This window comes from Phocoena sinus, chromosome 7, assembly GCF_008692025.1.
Source record: "Phocoena sinus isolate mPhoSin1 chromosome 7, mPhoSin1.pri, whole genome shotgun sequence".
Lineage (NCBI taxonomy): Eukaryota > Metazoa > Chordata > Mammalia > Artiodactyla > Phocoenidae > Phocoena > Phocoena sinus.
In genome coordinates, this window is record NC_045769.1 from 9462185 (window position 1) to 9481012 (window position 18828).

Below are 18828 nucleotides of genomic sequence, written 5' to 3' on the forward strand. Positions count from 1 at the left end.
TTCTAATTGTTTCACCCCTAGGCAATGATTGCCTTTTAAATATGGCGATATAAGTAGTTTCATAGGGTTTTGCTTTTTGTTGTTGGTTTTACAGACATTGCAGAAACTCTTCACTTTCTCCTGTGTGGTGCCTCCAATGGAAGTTGTCTGGAACAGATTGATCTTGTTCCACGAAGTCCTCAAGAACTGTATGAACTGACATCTCTGATCTGGTAAAGATTGGGCCAGTAATAACTGTGGTTTATATGAGGGTATTTTACTTTAGAAACCTGGTATTTACTGACAGCTCAGGAAGCTACTTATTAAAATAATTGCACCCTTTGTTTTCAGTGAACTTATGCCATGTTTACCAAAAGAAGGCATTTTTGCAGTTGATACCATGCTTAAGAAGGGAAATGCACAGAACACAGATGGTGCGATATGGCAGTGGCGTGATGACCGGGGCCTTTGGCATCCCTATAACAGGATTGACAGCCGGATCATTGAGGTAGTAGTTTCATCGTACCGTTTAAATATGTCTTATTTTGGTGGAGAGTGGGTGTAGGGCTGGAGTGGGGAGGTGGACTTGTGTACTTAAATGTGCTCAATGTTGAATTAACTCAAGATTTTCTCATTTTGTCTCCTGAGAACAAGGTCCTCATTTCTGTTCAGGTCAGAAAACATGGTGTTCTAGTCCTGCTTCTGCTGCTCACTACCTGATTGACTTGGAGCAAGTAATTTAAGATCTTTGTTCCATAGTTTCCTCATTTCTGAAAGGAAACATGAGAGGGAGTTAGGCTACATGTTTCTAAAAGTCCCTTCTGTCTCCTATCCAGAAGAAATCTCTCAAAAGCAAAGATTACATACAAGTAGCTGCTTCTCAGTATTTTTAAAGAGCAAAAATATGGAAACAATCTAAATATATAGCTTTAGATGAATGATTAAGTAAATTGTGAAATATACATAGGTTTGTATATAATCCAGACCGTAATGGGATAGATTTTAATGACTTAAAATACGATATGCTATAAATGAAAACAAAATGTTCAAAAAAATTATGTGACTGACTCTTGGGAACTCTGCAAAAGAAAAGAAGAATAATGGCAAAGGAAAGAAGCACACTAAAATATTTCGTGATTTTTCTGTGAAGGTTTTTATGTGTGATTTTATTCTTTTTTCCATACTTCTTCATATTAAGTTTGCACAGAAATATTTCAAAAATTCCTCAGGTTAAGAAAATATTTGCCCTAGTTTAGGAAGTGTTGGGTCACTGCATTATCTGAGATGTTAAGCATCATTTACTAATGTTTTCATATATAAGTTACTTTAAGTATTAATATAATTTCTAATTTCAACCTGTGTAATCAGAATTTTTTAGGACATGACACTTAGACTTTTTTTTCTTTAAGGTCCCTTCCCCTAGTTAGTTTCTAAAAATGAGTTTGTGAAAAACATGTTACAAGATTGGAAGATCTATGAAAATACCTAAATTCAGAGCTAGCTGTTATGTTATGAGGAAGTTAAAGGTGACTGGTCTTTGTGCATTGTTAGCCTTAGTTTATAAGTAGGTCGTGGTCTCTAACGCTAAGCATTCTTCTTTTTAGCATTTTCCCGATAATTGTATTTTCACTGTTAGTTAACTGTCTTATATTTCCTAAGAGTCCTGTCTTCCATTCAACCAAGGAATTCCATAAGAATGAATATTTTATCACTTCTTTAGGCTGTCTAAAATCAAGCAAACAGTGTTAATCATATTATCTCATTTGAGATACACACTTTGTAATATTTGCCACCCCTGGGGATTACTTTCTTTAGTTCCAGTTGTGTCCCTTTCAATCTTAGGGCATCATTTAAATGTAAAGTCTTTTTTGTTTCCTAAGGATAATTTTATAGAATCATTTTGTTTAAAGGAGGATTTTGATGGGCTGCTAGGAATCCATGCTGTAAATAACATTTTAACCTAAGAATTAGATACTAAGATTTATGGATAACAATTTTTTTCTGTCAGCAATGTCTTCAAGGCCTTTTTAACACAAATAGTGTCGTCTTCATGTCAGTGATTCTACATGACTGGATCCTTCATCAGGATTTTACCTGTATTTGTCTCAGGGGACCTGATAGGTCCTGTAATATATATTTGTGTTTAATTAAAAACGGTTTGTTGAGTGAATGAGTTTTGTCACATCCACACTATTAAAACTTGTATATTCAGTTACTTCACCATCTAAAACCTGATGAAACAAATATGTAAGTTAGCATTTATTGAGGGTTCCCACTGTGTCTTAAGTTGATAAATTTCTCCATGTTTATATTCAAGGTTTCTCTCTCTTTGCTCTCAGGCAGCCCATCAGGTCGGTGAGGATGAGATAAGCTTGTCCACTCTGGGACGAGTTTATACTATTGATTTTAATTCTATGCAGCAAATCAATGAGGACACGGGAACAGCACGTGCCATTCAGAGAAAACCTAACCCCTTAGCCAATACTAACAGTAGTAAGTATCTTTTGAGTTAAAAGTAGTACTGTATTGTCTGTGAGTAGTATTTGCAATAACAAATAATTGTTTTATGGAGTGTTATTATTAAACTTAAGGCAGTTGCATAGTAGTGATTAATTTTTTGTTGTTGCTTTAATCGGCAAATGAGCCAATATTAACTGGCATCTTCCCCAAGATTTTCCTACTTCTGTGATTTGCAGTGTCCTGGACTCTAGTCAGAATTGTCCTGTGCATCCCTTTCCCCACCACCGCCTTCCAGTGTTATTGAGATATAATTGACACACAGCACTGTGTAAGTTTAAGGTGTACAACATAATGGCTTGACTTACGTCATGAAACGATTATCACATAAGTTGAGTGAACATCCAGCTTCTCATAGATAGAAATTAAAGAAATAGAGAAAAAAATTTTGTTTGTGGTAAGAAACTCTTAACGTTCATATATAACATCAGCAGTGTTAACTACATTTGTCATGTACGTTACATCCCTAGTACTAATTTACCTTATAACTGGAAAAGCTTATACCTTTTGACTGCATTCATCCAGTCCACCCCCCGTCGCGCCCCCCCCAGCCCCTGCCCCAGTAACCACAAATCAGATCTCTTTGAGTTTGGTTTTGAAGTATAATGAACTTACAACACTATGTTAGCTCCTGTTACACAACATAGTGATTCAGTACTTCTATACATTTTAAATGATCGCCATGATAAGTCTACTTACTATCTGTCACCAAAGTTATTATATACAACAGTAAGTGACTGTATTCCCCATGCTGTACATTTCTTACTCATGCCTCCTTTATTCTGCACCTGGAAGTTTGTTCCCCTTAATCTCCCTCACTTGCTGCTTTTCTCCCCTCACCCCCTCCCCTTTGGCAACCGCCAGTTTGTTCTCTGCAGCCCATGCAGTTTTTTAAATCCGATCCTTTTATCCCTGTTTTATCTTTGGATCCACTCACACCCCATCATATTAGTTCTTTACAACCTTTTATTTTATACTTTCCCACCAAAATTCTCTTAATTAATGAAGAATAGGTGATTGTGATTTTTTTTTTTCTTTTCAGGTTTCTGTCATTTGTTCCTTTCCTGAGGGATTTAGTTCATTGCTTTTGCAGGTCTAGGCTAGCGTGCAAGGGTCAGCATACTGTTTCTGAAAAGGACCAGATAGTAAATATTTTAACCTTTGCAAGCCATGCAGTCTCTGTATTCAGCACTGCTCTTGTAGCTGCCAAACAGCCATATACGATATGTAAACAAATATATGTGGTTGTGTTCCGATGAAATTTATTTACAAAAATAGGTGGTGGGTGGATTGGGCCTTTGGACCATGCTTTGCCAATCCCTGTTCTAGCGCTTTTCATCTGTTACCTTTCCCCTGCACCTTATTCCCTCTAATCAAAGTGACAGGTCATCTTGTTTTTCCAGTTTCTTGCTACATACTCACTGTCCAATTTTTCAGCTCTGTTTATTTCTTACCAGTGGTTTAACTGGCTAATACTGAAACATCTCCAATATTTTGTGGAACATATATTAGTAAAAATAAGAGACCCAGTGTAGTGGTGCCTTGTGCTTTTCAGCTGGCCAGAATGGCCGGTGGTTTTTTAGCTGGCTGAAATTTGTCTTAATGCCATTTATAGACCCCAGTTGATTGCATTAGATAAGTTAATTTGCTTTATAACCAAAAAGTTTTTGTAGCATTTCAGATAATTACATCAGCTTGAATGCTTTATGTTATTTACTTTATTGTGTTTCTGAAGTCTGTAGCTTTAGGATTATACTTTTTTTATTACAGGTGGATATTCAGAGTTAAAGAAGGATGATGCTCGAGCACAGCTTATGAAAGAGGATCCGGAACTGGCTAAGTCTTTTATTAAGACATTATTTGGTGTTCTTTATGAAGTGTATAGTTCCTCAGCAGGACCTGCGGTCAGACATAAGTGCCTTAGAGCAATTCTTAGGATAATTTATTTCGCGGATGCCGAACTTCTAAAGGATGTCCTGAAAAATCATGCTGTTTCAAGGTGTGTTCATGAAAGTGGTGAAAACGCTTTAGAAATCCAAGTCTCTGCAAGTAACTTCAGAAATCTTTAAAGAAATAGTACAGAAAAAATATGCACAAAACAGTTCATTTGGAATATTTTGAGCCCTTCGTTGTCTTTCTGTATTCACAAACACCTTTGATAAAGAATAAATTAAATGCAGAAGTTGAGCATTTAAGAAAAATTCTTGTTCTGGTGGATTGGTTTGACACTTAAAATATTTTGCTCTCAAATTTAAAGTAGGATGGCCAGCAGTAATTATCAAATTCAGACAAATGTTTTATATACAAATGCTTTCTTTTTTTAGTCATATTGCTTCCATGCTATCAAGCCAAGACCTGAAGATAGTAGTTGGAGCACTTCAGATGGCAGAGATCTTAATGCAGAAGTTACCTGATATTTTTAGTGTTTATTTCAGAAGAGAAGGTAATGCCGTTCATGATAGTTAATTCATGGTTAATCTTTTAGTCTAAACATTATTTCAGTAGAAGTATAGTTATACTCTATAGAAAAAAAATTAAACTGTTATTTTTATGTAAGATATTTGCATGCTTACAGCTTTAATACATATAGAGCATCTTTTATAAATCTTTTGTTATAGATTGTGTGAGATTCACTGTCTGTTGATGAACACTTAGTAAGTTTCAATGATTTGAGTGTTTATGGCCCAGAAGCAATCATTGAATTTTCTTTTTATGCTGATAACATATAGTTGCCCATAAAAATTTTTTGAAAAAGTCAGAGGTCACTTTCCCAAGGAATCCTGTTAGTAGATCAGAACAGCTGTAAAAGGGATTATTTTTTTACTTCACTATGTAGATAATGGAATATTTCAAGGCTTGGAATAATCTTCAGAATGCAATTGGTGTAGTCCTCTAATTTGAGGAATTTCAATGTCGAAATCAGCCTAGGGGACATGATACTTTTCCATTCTTTTCTTGAAGACCTCAAAGATGAAACTGTATCACTCATTTGGGTGTTTTATTCTTTTTAAACCTGCCAAGATAACAAAAGTTCCTTCTCGTCAACAGAGATCTCTTTATGGGTCTTTTTGGTCTATTAGGTTACTTTGGTCTTGTGAGGATGCAGAAAATGATGGTGTTTTCCCCTCACGTAATACTTTATCTTCAGTCTTAGAAACAGTCCTGGTTCTTTATGCATATGATCTGTTTTCCATTCTTTTGATCACCTTTTCTTATGCTGGATTCATCTCTCTTTACATCTTGAGAATGTAACAGACATGCTAGTGTAATAGTATTGAATCAGATGGGAAGAAGTTTTCACTATTTCTTATTAGCTCTGTTCAAATAGCAGTGAGTTTTCAAAAAAAAATACAGCACTACACATTTATGTGAAATAGAAGGCAAACTCTCTCCATTTCCCAGAGATAGTAACTATGGTTAACAAATCAGATTTTCTATGCTCACATAAATGCCTGGTATGTATTCTTATTTTTAGCCTTAGATTATCTTGTATTTTGCATTCTGTATTTTGTTTTTGGTTTTCTGTTTTTGTTGTTGTTTGCTTTTGGTTGCTTTCTGATTTGGAAGCATATCAGAATCGGTCTTTTTTCTCAATGATTTTTTTAAAAACTTTGGTAGAATCAACTATGCCGTCAGGTTGAATTTCCCGCCCCCAAATATTTATATAGCATGTACATTATGAAGTTTATGGAGGAATGTAGATTGGTTCTACCCCTTTGCATCTGGTTTGTCTCACTGTTCTTTCAGGTTCCACTTAAATGTCACTTACTCCTAAAGATCTAGCCTGCCTTCTAGATTGTTACATCTCCCGATTGTATGCTCCAACAGCACTGTATTTTCTTTTTCATAAGCAGTTCACTCTTTATTTGTAGTTTCTTGTTAGATGTATCTTTCTCATTAGTTAATAAGTGCCCTGAATCCATTTCTCTTAGCCACGGCGCCATATCCTTAGTCCCTAGCACACGGTCTGGCATATGATTGCTGCAAATAATACTCATGGAACGAATGCCTGCAGTTTGAATTCATTCAGACTTTTTTTTTTAATCAAAGAATCTGATGGAAAGCTCTGAACTCTTCCCCAGAAAAATGTGATTGTGTGAACATGCACTCACATACATTCAGACACACAGATTTGCATATAGTTTTACACACCGATATTCAGACACACACCTTTATATTCCCCCCTCCTCTCATGTACATCTTGCCACAGTCCAACCCCAAATATAAACCCTGCCTTATAAGTTACTGTTCATTTCTCCTCATACACCTCCAAGGATGTGAAAATCACCATCCTTCAATAGCTGGTGTTCTCCTTTTTTGGCAGTAATGTTACTGTGATCTTATCTCATTGTAGTATTTGAAGTTAATGACTGTAGGTCTTTTTCTTCCTTCTGGCTATCAAGCCACAGGTGCACTGCATTTCTGTAATTGCTTATTGTTTTTATAAAGGGTATTTTATTTCCAGTAGGAATTTACATGTGACCCCATTACGTATCCTACATTCGGGTTTTGAGTATTGGCAGACAGTCTGTATAAATATCTTTTCTTTAATTTTGAATTTGCCTACTACTTTTCTTTGGAGTCAAGTTGAAGACTCTGGCACCTAAAGTTATTTTCCTATTTGCCGGGTACTTTTTATTCATTCCTTGTGAATCCGTGTTAGCATTTAGGGATCTTATAATGGTGGGGAGGTGGTCCTGATTAACACATACTCTCTTTAATCTCCGCTCTGTAAAGGTGTAATGCATCAAGTAAAACACTTAGCAGAATCGGAATCATTGTTGACAAGTCCACCAAAGGCATGTACGAATGGGTCAGGATCCTTGGGGTCCACGACGTCTGTCAGCAGTGGAACAGCCACGGCTGCCACTAACGCCTCAGCTGACTTGGGATCCCCCAGCTTGCAGCACAGCAGAGATGATTCTTTAGATCTGAGCCCTCAAGGGTAAGTCAGAGTTTTGCAGTGATTTTTGTGCTCTTTGCCTTTAACTCTGCCCTGGTACCTGAGACTCACACAGGGAAGTAAATGGTAAAATATTATGGAGAGTGTACGTTTTCTATTTTTCCATGTATATTGTGTTAGATATTTAATGGGAATGGGAAGAAACCTGTTGTATTGAGCCCTGTTTAGGAACCACAAGAGATACATGGTGTTTCCATACAAGGGAACTAAGGCTCAGAGAAGCTAAGTGACTGGTATAGTGTCATGTACTTATTTTGCAGATGCGGGATTTGAGCCCTCATTTCTGATTCCATAATCTTGCTATTATTTACTGTATTGCAGCATACATACCAGCTTTAAGAAATCCAGATATTTAATATAGTGAAAAATATTAAAAGTCGGAATTTTTAGACTGTAAAGGAAAAAAGATCCCGATTTCCCATTTACCTTTAATTGGCATATGGGAACTTTTGCTGTTAATAAAGGCAAATGAGAGTTCTAAGTTCTCTGCTTCCACCTCTTTTTTAATTCCTTTGTTGTACTGTGCTGCTGAGAACATTACCAAACCCTCGTGTTGGTTTTCATTTTGTTGTGTTGAAACAAGTCACACTCTAAAAGTGTTTTTGTTTCTTTGATGTAAGCTGTAAAGTAGATCTTGGTAAAACATTATACTTAATAAGTGGGGTCCAAACATTTAATCTTATAAGCTGCAAGGTAGCATTGTCGTGTGAAGCTAGCCCACTCCGAACCCCAGCTGCTTCTGGTGCCCCTTGGTGGCAGTTGTCCAGCCTGGTTTAAGTATGAATTTTGGCAGTTCTGTGGCTTCTGGCACAGCCACTGTTAATTTTAGGAAGCTGCTGGGTTTAAGTGGTACCATGTAGCGGGCACAGTCCAAGGAGTTTGAGAATGCCAGAGACCCCCCCACCTTCACTGTTTTCAAGTTGGATTATCTTGCCATTTTCCCTCCCAGCCTTGCCTGCCTCTCTACTTCCTCCCGAGCCCTGCTCCCTCCCACAGCTGCTGCAGTAACCTTAAGTCATTGCAGATGTTATGGAAAAATCCGATCTAACTTTTTTGGCCAGCCCAATACTATATTATTAGCACAGGCACTTGGTAAAATATGATGCGGCTCAGACAAATGCCGCATTTCTGAGCTACATACGTAAAATATATGAAACAAATATGCAGTGCAAAGAACCTATATGATTATAGGTTCTGACAGTTGATACTCTTAAAGAAAGAGGAAAGGACCTTTTTCTTAAAATACTTTCAGAGTTTTAAGTGATTCCTTTCTCTTCTAATATGGTTTTAAATGAAAAGTTTATATAAATTCGTAAAGGTGGAATTGTTTAATTTTAAGTTTATTCCTTGAAAGTTCACTTGTCCTGATCGTCAGGTATATTGACCACACTATTAAGTGTTTTCAGGAGACATGTCAGATGTTGGGAGACTTTAAATATTTTTTTCAAACTTTTTCTTACTTGGGTCATAGACCAACTGAACCAGAACTTTTTTTCTTCTTCCCCACTTGATGTAGCTTTGTTATTTGAAGGATGATATTTTAAACTATTTCTTGTGTTGTTAAAGATAGTGAAAATAGTACGCAAAGGCTACATACGTTCTGTTTCATATATTCTAATTCAAAGTAGGCTACTCAGACTATCACTTGCCACATTTGTTTACAGATAATTTTGAATTTTTTAAAAAAGTACTTATAAATGCATTCATTTAGGATGTTATTGCCATTACACACCATGAAATTCCTTTGGGTGGTATTGGAAAGTATTTTGATAATATTAACACTCAGTGCTATGTATATTTTACTTATTGTCATTTAGGTTAGGGAAGAAATAAGGTACCCAAATTCAACATATTCTTTTTCTAGTTTATGCATTGCATATTTGTTTCCTATGCTTTATGTATGTACTGCATTTAATAATGGAGTTTAACACAGGATTAATGAGATATTCTATTTGGTTTTCTTTTTTAAAATTAATTTCTTTCTTTATTTCTTTATTTATATTTGGTAGCGTTGGGTCTTCGTTGCTGTGCGCCGGCTTTCTCTAGTTGCGGCGAGCGGGGGCTACTCTTCAGTGTGGCATGTGGGCTTCTCATTGCGGTGGCTTCTCTTGTTGCAGAGCTCGGGCTCTAGGCGCGCGGGCTTCAGTAGTTGTGGCGCACGGGCTTAGTTGCTCCACGGCATGTGGGATCTTCCTGGACTAGGGCTCAAACCTGTGTCCCCTGCATTGGCAGGTGGATTCTTAACCACTGCACCACCAGAGAAGTCCCTGGTTTTCTTTTTAGTAGTTCAGTATAGTCAAATAGCTAGCTATTTTCTGAACTAATCATTTTCTGTGTCTTGTACACTTCTAGAACATTGGTGCAGAGTTGGCGTTAAATAATCACTAAATGAAAAATACCGTGTTATAACAATATTCTGCCATTTTAGCTTGCTTTTAAATGAGTGATGATACTAAATCATGGTAAGCGCTAAACTTACCCCATGTTTTCCCACGTGACAGTCGATTAAGTGATGTTCTAAAGAGAAAACGACTGCCAAAACGAGGATCAAGAAGGCCAAAGTATTCACCTCCAAGAGATGATGACAAAGTAGACAATCAAGGTAATTTTTGTGATGAAACTATGAGGCAGTAAAGGGAAAGGTGGTAGCAGTTAAGGATACATACTTCATTAAAATTGCTGATAGCTTTGAAGCATGCCTGAGTTTCCTGAATTCCCAGTGTTGTTAGTTCTTTTAGCTAATTTATTAAGAGTGGGAATCCTAAAATTCAGTTGGTTTTCATCGATTGCACTGAAATGATTTAATCATCATTCTCTTTTCATAGCTAAAAGCCCCACCACTACTCAGTCACCTAAATCTTCTTTCCTGGCAAGCTTGAATCCAAAAACGTGGGGAAGGTTAAGCGCACAGTCTCACAGCAACAACATTGAACCGGCCCGAGCTGCGGGAGTTAGTGGTCTTGCCAGGGCCGCCTCAAAGGACACCATATCCAATAACAGGTAAGGTGGGGGGTTCTGTGTCACCTCTGTTCTCAGGTCAGAAAAACTTCCCATTTTTCGGTCAGCATATTTATTATATGGAGATGAAACATGGACACAGATCTTTAATTTATGCTCAGAGGTGGTGGCATAGCTCAAGGATGGAGCCGATTCTCAATTCTTGAACCCTGTGTCTGGCTTTGTCCTGCATTCCAGTCTCACATTTTAAAATTCCTTTCAACACGTCTACTTGGGGGTTGTGTATGTTCAGAGCCAAACAAATAGGTTTCCCATTGAACCTGTCCCGTCGTTCTGTTCTAGAAAAAGAAAGCGGACGTATTTTTTGTACACATACGTGCGCGCTCTTTTATGATAAACCTCCTCTACCCTTTACAATGGAAGGTAAGGCTCTTAGAGCAGAGCCCTTTTTTAGAAACTTAGAATTCTGTCAGCTAAACGATTTCACACCAGTTTATGGCATTAAAAAATTATTTCTTTAAAATCCTATGGATTGTTTTGTCTTTTGGCTCTGGATGTAACATACCAGCAAGGAGTGCTTCTTCTGCAAATAAGACATTTACAAAAATCAAATTCCATTGGGAAAACAAGGAAGTTCTTTTTGTTTGGTTGATTGCTTTGGTTGGTTGGTGGTTCTGAACTTCAGTTAATAAAAATAATTAAGCAAATAGATTTCTGAAGCCATGAGAATTTGTAATTTAAACAGCGAGGTCTCAGCTGTCATAGCTAATTGTGCACCTAATAGGTGGATGTTTCTTGTCTATAGTTCTTTACTTCAGCTCTCCAGGTAACATAAATAAAGGACAGTGCAGATATGTCTGTACCTTAGAGAACAGTCATGTAAAATTGCTTTCAGGTGAACACTCAGGAAACTCTTAGGTTGTAGAGTCCCTAGAAGTTAGAACTGTTTCTTTGGTCTTCATGTAATGACCTGAAATGTATTTTAAGTACCTGTGCATTTCTCTAGGTATATCTTAGCCCACCTTCAAACTGAAACTTAATTAGGTTAATGTGGAATCTGAATTTACTAGTCTATAAGCATAGGCCAAAAAGGATTTTAAATGTAGCAACTATTTGCCTTTGACCAGAAGTTATAATTGAAATCCTTTCTGTTTACACTGAGACTTTAATATCTTTTTCCTTCTGGCAGAGAAAAAATCAAAGGTTGGATTAAAGAGCAGGCGCATAAATTTGTAGAGCGTTATTTCAGTTCTGAGAACATGGATGGAAGCAACCCTGCATTGAATGTCCTTCAGAGACTTTGTGCTGCAACCGAACAACTCAACCTCCAGGTACCGTGACTGGTGCATCTGGCCGGTTCACTTCTGTCTCTTCCGGCGTCTCTTCCGTCCTGCTCTTCTTTTTCCTTGGTGACTCTCTAGCTTTTTAGCCAGACATGTACCTTTGCTGCTGACGTTTCTTTAACTCGTCCCTTGACTTTTCGTGCATCACTTTATCATTAGATGGGCTAGACATCTGGTCTTTTGACTTTCTTTCCTTCACCTCCCTTATTTCTTGACAAATGAAGAGACTTTAGAAAATGTCCCTCAAGCACATCTCTTCTCTCAGTCCTCTTCAGCTGCAGGTGTTAGCATTGAGAAGACCTTCCTTAACCCCTCTTTACCTGTGGCCTGAGAGTACTCAGAGAGGATAGAGATGTCATAACTAAGCCTTTTGTGTTTCATTTGACTCTGTTTGCATTTTTTATATACTTTGAGCAATATGCGTAGTACATGTTTTCCAAGAAATTGTCTGTTTCATTCATACTTTAAATGTACTAATGTAAAGCCATACCTTGAACTCTTGTTATATCTCTTTTCATTTTGGTATTGTAGCTCCATTCCTCCATTCGTATTCTCATCCTTTGTCTTTTTTTAATTTTTTAACACAATTCCATTGGTTGAATATGAAGGTTTTTGTTTTTTTTTAATGTTAGTATGGATGCTGGTTTTTTGTCATGAAGTAGTAACATTTCGTGAATGTGTGTGTAGGTAAGATGTTATTTTTCAAAGCTCTACCAAGAATGCACCACCTGCCCCTGCCTTCTTTTTTAAAGGTGTTAAGAAAGTATCCAATTGCTTTTGGGGAAATGTGAATTGTGCATTTAGTAAAGGCTGTCTAAATCAGTAAATATTGTTTTCAACTCTTTCAGGTGGATGGTGGAGCTGAGTGCCTTGTAGAAATCCGTAGCATAGTCTCAGAGTCAGATGTTTCATCATTTGAAATCCAACATAGTGGATTTGTGAAGCAGCTATTGCTTTATTTGACATCTAAAAGCGAAAAGGATGCTGTGAGCAGAGAGATCAGATTAAAGAGATTCCTTCATGTATTTTTTTCTTCTCCAGTAAGTTATCTAATAATAATGCCTGTGTGTCTTACTTTAAGCGTCATTGCTCACTAGTGTGTATATTTTCATCCCAGTAGTAATTTCGAGTAGTTTTTGGTCAAGATATTGAGGTAAAGTGTTTAGCTTGCTTATTATACACAGTTGGATTCATTAGTCTTTTATACATCAGGTAAATAATAAAACAACGAAATGGTGACTTGAAGCAAGGGCCTGTTCTGTGGTTGATGAATCCTGAGTCTTTGTTTTTCTGTCAGGCAAGCCGTTAATAGTAGTCTCTCACTTGTGAATGTATTTTATTCTCAATATCTGTTTTTAAACATATTGCAGTTTGCAGTATATTTTTTAAGGGAAATACAGTAGACATAGTGTAGCTATAGACATAAGATAGAGTAGACACATATACATTTCTATTTTGTATGTAAAACACAGAACTAACAATTTCATTGAAGAGTACTTAATCACCATTTATAATGTGGATTATGAGACCAGAAGCCACAGAGCAGCTTCAGTTCCTTCACCCTCAGTGAGTGAGAGCAAGAGAGTAACCTGAGTACTGTTGACTCAGCATCACTCTGCTTGTTCCTAATGGCTTAAGAGAAGGCATCCCTAGGGAAGATTCTCCGGTTCAGCTGTGTAATAGGGCTAAGGACAAGTCTCCTGTGTGAAACTGTGTCACCATGTCTTTTCAGTGTTTGCAGGCATTGCTTATATTATTTTAACTTGTGCAGCTACCTAAAGCAGAATTGATGTTTATTTGAGAATCATTAGATGTGTAGCAATATCGGATATAGTTTTATACCATGCTTAAAATTATGTGCAGGTCTGTAATCTCTTATCTGAAACTCCTTGGGGCTGGATGGGTTTCACGAGTTCTACCATACAGTATATACAGCATGTATTACCTGATATATCCCCAGTGGATTCTGAACAGTACTTTGTACACATTAAATATTTTTGCAGCAAAACATAGGACTATTCCCACTAAATAAAGGTTGAATAAAGACTGCAAATGGCCTTGTGTCTGTCTGAGTCGGGTTTTGCCACTAAATGAGTTGTGTTTTCAAGCCTTTTGGACTTGGGAATTGTGAATATGGGATTGTGGGCCTATACAGAAAGAATGTCTTTATTGAAATAATTTCTTTGGAAACACTGTTCTAACCAAATCCATCAAAAAAGGTTCAGTAGATTAGATCTTGTAAAACTGCCTATTAAATTTTCTTGTTGAGCATTCCATTTTCACGAGGCCTTGCTTAACCTATTGGTTTATTTATAACTTCAGCTTCCTGGAGAGGAGCCCACTGGAAGAGTAGAACCAGTGGGTAATGCACCTTTGTTGGCATTAGTTCACAAGATGAACAACTGCCTCAGCCAGATGGAACAGTTTCCAGTCAAAGTGCATGACTTTCCGAGTGGAAATGGCACAGGAGGCAGGTAAGGATCATTGCCTAGGTGTGCCCTTGCCATTGGACTTTATGCTTTATTTTGTTGAGGTAAGGTGGCAAGAGGTCTAGTGACATCTTGGTCTGCTCAAAGAACATTCATCTATAAGGACCGAAGAAATTAAATATTCTAAAGTGTGAATCAAATAATTTTTATCCCTAAAGTCGTACCCCGTATCTTAAACATGATGTTTTGAAAATATAAAACCAACTTGTGCTGGAAAGTTGTAATAGGCTTAGTTTTCCTTAAATTGATGTACTTTAATATATAAAGCTTTTCTCCAAGAACTTTGTAGATATGGATAATAAAATGTTTACTTTCTGTGCAATAATGTGATTTCATTATAAGTGGTTTTGCAAAAACTTTGCATTTTGATGGGCTTTAACAAATCAGTTTTATTTTTTTTCCATAATAAAGTAGTTTTACAGGACTCATGAAGCGCTGCAGAAAGCATTCATTAAGTTCATTGTTGTGTTCTTACAGAATGTTACATGCTTCCTGGAATATTACGACTAGCAGCCTAGAAAATTTTAAAAAGTAGTTTGGGTTTGAAAAACGCAGTCTGGTGTGTTTTAAAGACATTTAAAATTCTGACTGAATTAAAACACTATGCATTATTGAATAATGAAGTGATCAGTGTGGACTAGGTTTTTTTCTGCTTTGAAACTTAATGTAGAGAGTGGTATTTAATTTTGATTATTAAACTGTCCTGGAAGATTTTTATGAAATAAAGGGACACTTTCAAATATATTTGAGAAAACCATAGTGTTTTACATTTTTATCTAAATTTGTGTAAAATATGTATGTTTACATATGTATATATCAAGATAATGGAATATTCTTTCCCATACCCCTGTTTGCATGCGTTATGGAACCTTGTAGATAACTGCATTTTAAACTCGTCTTACTCTTGCCAGACCTTTTCAGAAATGAGCAGTTGAATATCATTACCAGGTCTAGACTGGTATAGCTATTAAACTGCTTCACTCAAAAGACTATAGCAAAGTAAAATTTAAAGGTTAGTTTTTAAAGTAATTTTGTAGCTGAAATCTTTGAAAGCAAAAATGAGAGGGTTTGTTGTTTGTTTTTAAATAAATAGGGTTTCGTAGGCAATGGCAAAATATTGCAGAAGTGAGCGTGCCCGAATGGTTCAGGAATTTTTATCCTGCGGAAATAATTAAATCTCGATCGTGAGGTATTTCCACTTACATAGATTCATGGTGGGACAGAGATGGAAGGTTGACTTAACGTTTTCATATGCATGCGTACACATCCTCTTTTATTTCTTATTTTATCATAAAATGTTTTTTCCAATAACTTGGAATTGCTAGCATTACTATATACATAACTGGTAAGTGCTACTTTGTGTCTCAAGAAAAATGCAGAGTTTGTATTATCTTGCTTTTATTTTAGTTAGTGTATGTTGGTTTTGAAAATAATAGAATAACTTTTTTTTCATAAATTATCTTGAGCTTTTCTCTCAACAGAGGATCACAGGCTTTAAAATTTTTCAACACACATCAGTTAAAATGCCAGTTACAAAGACATCCAGACTGTGCAAATGTGAAGCAGTGGAAGGGTGGACCTGTCAAGATTGACCCTCTGGCTTTGGTGCAAGCAATCGAGAGATACCTTGTAGTTAGAGGTACTTTCTGTACATGTATATTGTGTGTTTATGTGTACATTTGGGATGAAATGAATATTAAGGGATATATAAATTATTTCCCTATTGCTGCTTCTGTCAAAACCTAGCATCAGGAACTTCTGTACTCATCATTTATTTTATATGTAGTATGTAGAAATGTTAAATTTTGTAGGGATTGACTGCTTACTTGGTTGATTGGGTGATGAGTTACTTTATCCTGGTGGAATGTAATAGAAATCACATTTTGTATCTGACAGTTTTCTTAATCTTTCTGCTTTGTAGATCAAAATGTAATATACATGTTTTTCTAGGAATATGTTAATTTAGCCAGTATATATAGGCTTTTCTTTGCCACATGAAATTGCTAGGAGTTTAAGAGACTTCTTGGGTCCTTAGGGTATGGAAGAGTAAGAGAAGATGATGAAGACAGTGACGATGATGGCTCTGATGAGGAAATAGACGAGTCTCTGGTAAGCTGCTGTTCTTACCAAGTTTTAATGTGTAAAGTTCAGGGCCTGTAGCTTCAATGGATTTTGTTTTGCTTTATTTAGGCTGCTCAATTCTTAAATTCAGGAAATGTACGACACAGGCTACAGTTTTACATCGGAGAACATTTGCTACCGTATAACATGACTGTGTATCAGGCAGTACGGCAGTTCAGTATACAGGCCGAAGATGAACGGGAATCCACGGATGATGAGAGCAATCCTCTAGGAAGAGCTGGTATTTGGACGAAAACTCATACAATATGGCAAGTCTGAAAATGATTTTGTTTGGTTTTTCATCAGCATTGATACTGTTTGTGTGTTTTGGAATTCCTGTTACTGGCTGGCTTGCATAAGGAGAGAGGGGACTCTAAATTCTATGTTTTATTATTAAAAGCCACTTCACACGTTCCATCTTGTGTGTGTGCATGTGTGTGTATGTGTGTATATTTAGCTTCCTCATTAAGTCTACTTGAAAATGTGTTTGGGCAATAAATAATCATAATTTGCACCCACTTTTCTAGTAGCTTCATTTCAAGTCTTTAAATAAGGCAAAAATGTCTCCATAAGGTGATGTTCCTTTAGGTAGTACGAAGTTTGGCATCTCTGAGCCCTTAGACGCATTTGGATGCAGCTTCCTGCATTGTTGGTGAATGTCTACTACTTATTTAAACAGGGTGATTCTTCTCAGAGCCACCCCCTGGAGTTTCTCAGGTGGCCCCTCCTAGGTGATCTTTTCTAGGAAGCAGTCCCATTGGCAGTTCTCCAAATCCACAACTAGGGAGAGAGAGGATAGCCCTCAGAGAGTTGTTCTGGTAACTCGGTGGTGTCTGTGGCTTGCACTTTGGCCTTGCAGAATAATTTGCCATTTTAAAATCTACTTTCGGTTTACATACTCTTATTACTTTAGGTACAAACCCGTGAGAGACGATGAAGAAAGCAATAAAGATTGTGTTGGTGGCAAAAGAGGAAGAGCCCAAACAGCTCCAACAAAAACTTCCCCTAGAAATGCAAAAAAGCACGATGAGTTGTGGAACGGTAAGTGATGTCTAGAGGGGCAAGGAGATCGCCATGGGGCAGTAGTCTTCCTGTCTTGAAGGTTTTGACAGAGTGATTTATATCTAGTAGTAAAATCTTTTAATATAATTTATAAAAATATGAATTACTACAAATGCTTGGCTGCTTTTAATTGAACCCTTGACTTTAATGTCTAGAAAGTGAAAAGTTATCTTGAAAGAATTTGTGGGAAAACTTACCATTCTTTCCGTGAAGAATTCATGTTTTTATGAAAACAAAAACAAATTTCATTAGTAGAACATATGCACTAAAGAAGAGGCTGAACATTGGCAGGGTGACCCTTAATTTTTATTGTTATTCATTATAATAGTGTGATCCACCAATTATAGAAGGAATAAAAAGTTTTGCTAGGTTATAAAATGACTACAGAAAGTAGTAAAACCTCCCAATTGGCTTACCTTCTTTTGTAGTAGTTCCTTCCAGTCTAACTTTGCTCATTTCCTCCCTTTCTTTCTTTCTTTTTTTTTTTTTTTTTTTTTTTTTTTTTGCGGTACGCGGGCCTCTCACTGCTGTGGCCTCTCCCGCCACGGAGCGCAGGCTCAGCGGCCATGGCTCACGGGCCCAGCCACTCCGTGGCATGTGGGATCCTCCCGGACCGGGGCACGAACCCGTATCCCCTGCATCGGCAGGCGGACTCTCAACCACTGCGCCACCAGGGAAGCCCCTCTCCCTTTCTTTTTTATAAGATGGTTACAGTGCCTTACCAATAGGCTGCAGTCCTTGGGGACCAGCTCCTATCAGGGATTTCCAAACACTGGTGTTGTTGATGAAATTTTCCCTGGTCCACAGAAGTAAGGGCATTGTAGCAACTTTGTTTTTCATAAAACTCAGTTTTTTCTATATGAAGGGGTGTTTGAGATATTTGTTTTCTATGTTTTTGGTATTAAAACAATTGCCCTTTTATGCAGAGATAGTGTTGTGATTTTTGATTTCTTTGCTTGGTAGAAGTAAATGGCAACAGTTTCAATCTCTCTCTCTTTTTTTAATGCTATTACTTTATGAGATCTAAGAACAAAGGAATTGCAGATCCTACTTGGAAACTATCACAGTCTATCATCTAAGTCTTGGATTAAATAACCAAATCTTATTTTTATCAGATTTATAACTTGGGAGTATTTGTTTATCTTATATGGCCATTTTAAACCGGATATAAAAAAATCCAGGAAATTTCTGTAACAGTGAACTTAATTTAAACACCTTTTCTTTACTCCTCTCTGGCCATTTTATTGTCAGTTATTTTTCTGATATAAAGGAGAAATGCAAAGGAGTCAGTTTTTCTCCTTTACAATGTATGAGTATGGGAGAGACAGTGAAATTTTCCTAAGCCTGGATGATTTATCTATAAGATAAAAAGGGGAAAAAAATTGTTCAAGCTGTC

At 36.9% G+C, this 18828-nt stretch overlaps 1 protein-coding gene across 31 annotated transcripts in view; it reads left to right on the forward strand.

Moving 5' to 3' along the window:
- The window catches only part of TRIP12 (thyroid hormone receptor interactor 12), a 151993-nt gene that overhangs the window by 107945 nt on the left and 25220 nt on the right, over positions 1 to 18828 (forward strand). For 8 of the 31 annotated variants that reach the window (XM_032637846.1, XM_032637828.1, XM_032637844.1 and 5 more), the window contains 15 exons: positions 95 to 212; positions 331 to 487; positions 2319 to 2472; positions 4267 to 4495; positions 4821 to 4939; positions 7234 to 7441; positions 9961 to 10061; positions 10285 to 10459; positions 11607 to 11748; positions 12609 to 12800; positions 14083 to 14234; positions 15716 to 15888; positions 16285 to 16358; positions 16440 to 16639; positions 17284 to 17411. In XM_032637846.1, coding sequence (XP_032493737.1) covers positions 95 to 212; positions 331 to 487; positions 2319 to 2472; positions 4267 to 4495; positions 4821 to 4939; positions 7234 to 7441; positions 9961 to 10061; positions 10285 to 10459; positions 11607 to 11748; positions 12609 to 12800; positions 14083 to 14234; positions 15716 to 15888; positions 16285 to 16358; positions 16440 to 16639; positions 17284 to 17411 — 2322 coding nt within the window. Of the gene's footprint in view, positions 1 to 85; positions 213 to 330; positions 491 to 2318; positions 2473 to 4266; positions 4496 to 4820; positions 4940 to 7233; positions 7442 to 9960; positions 10062 to 10284; positions 10460 to 11606; positions 11749 to 12608; positions 12801 to 14082; positions 14235 to 15715; positions 15889 to 16284; positions 16359 to 16439; positions 16640 to 17283; positions 17412 to 18828 lie in introns of all 31 variants that reach the window. The other 23 variants (XR_004350763.1, XM_032637824.1, XM_032637836.1 and 20 more) reach the window with 11 other exon arrangements.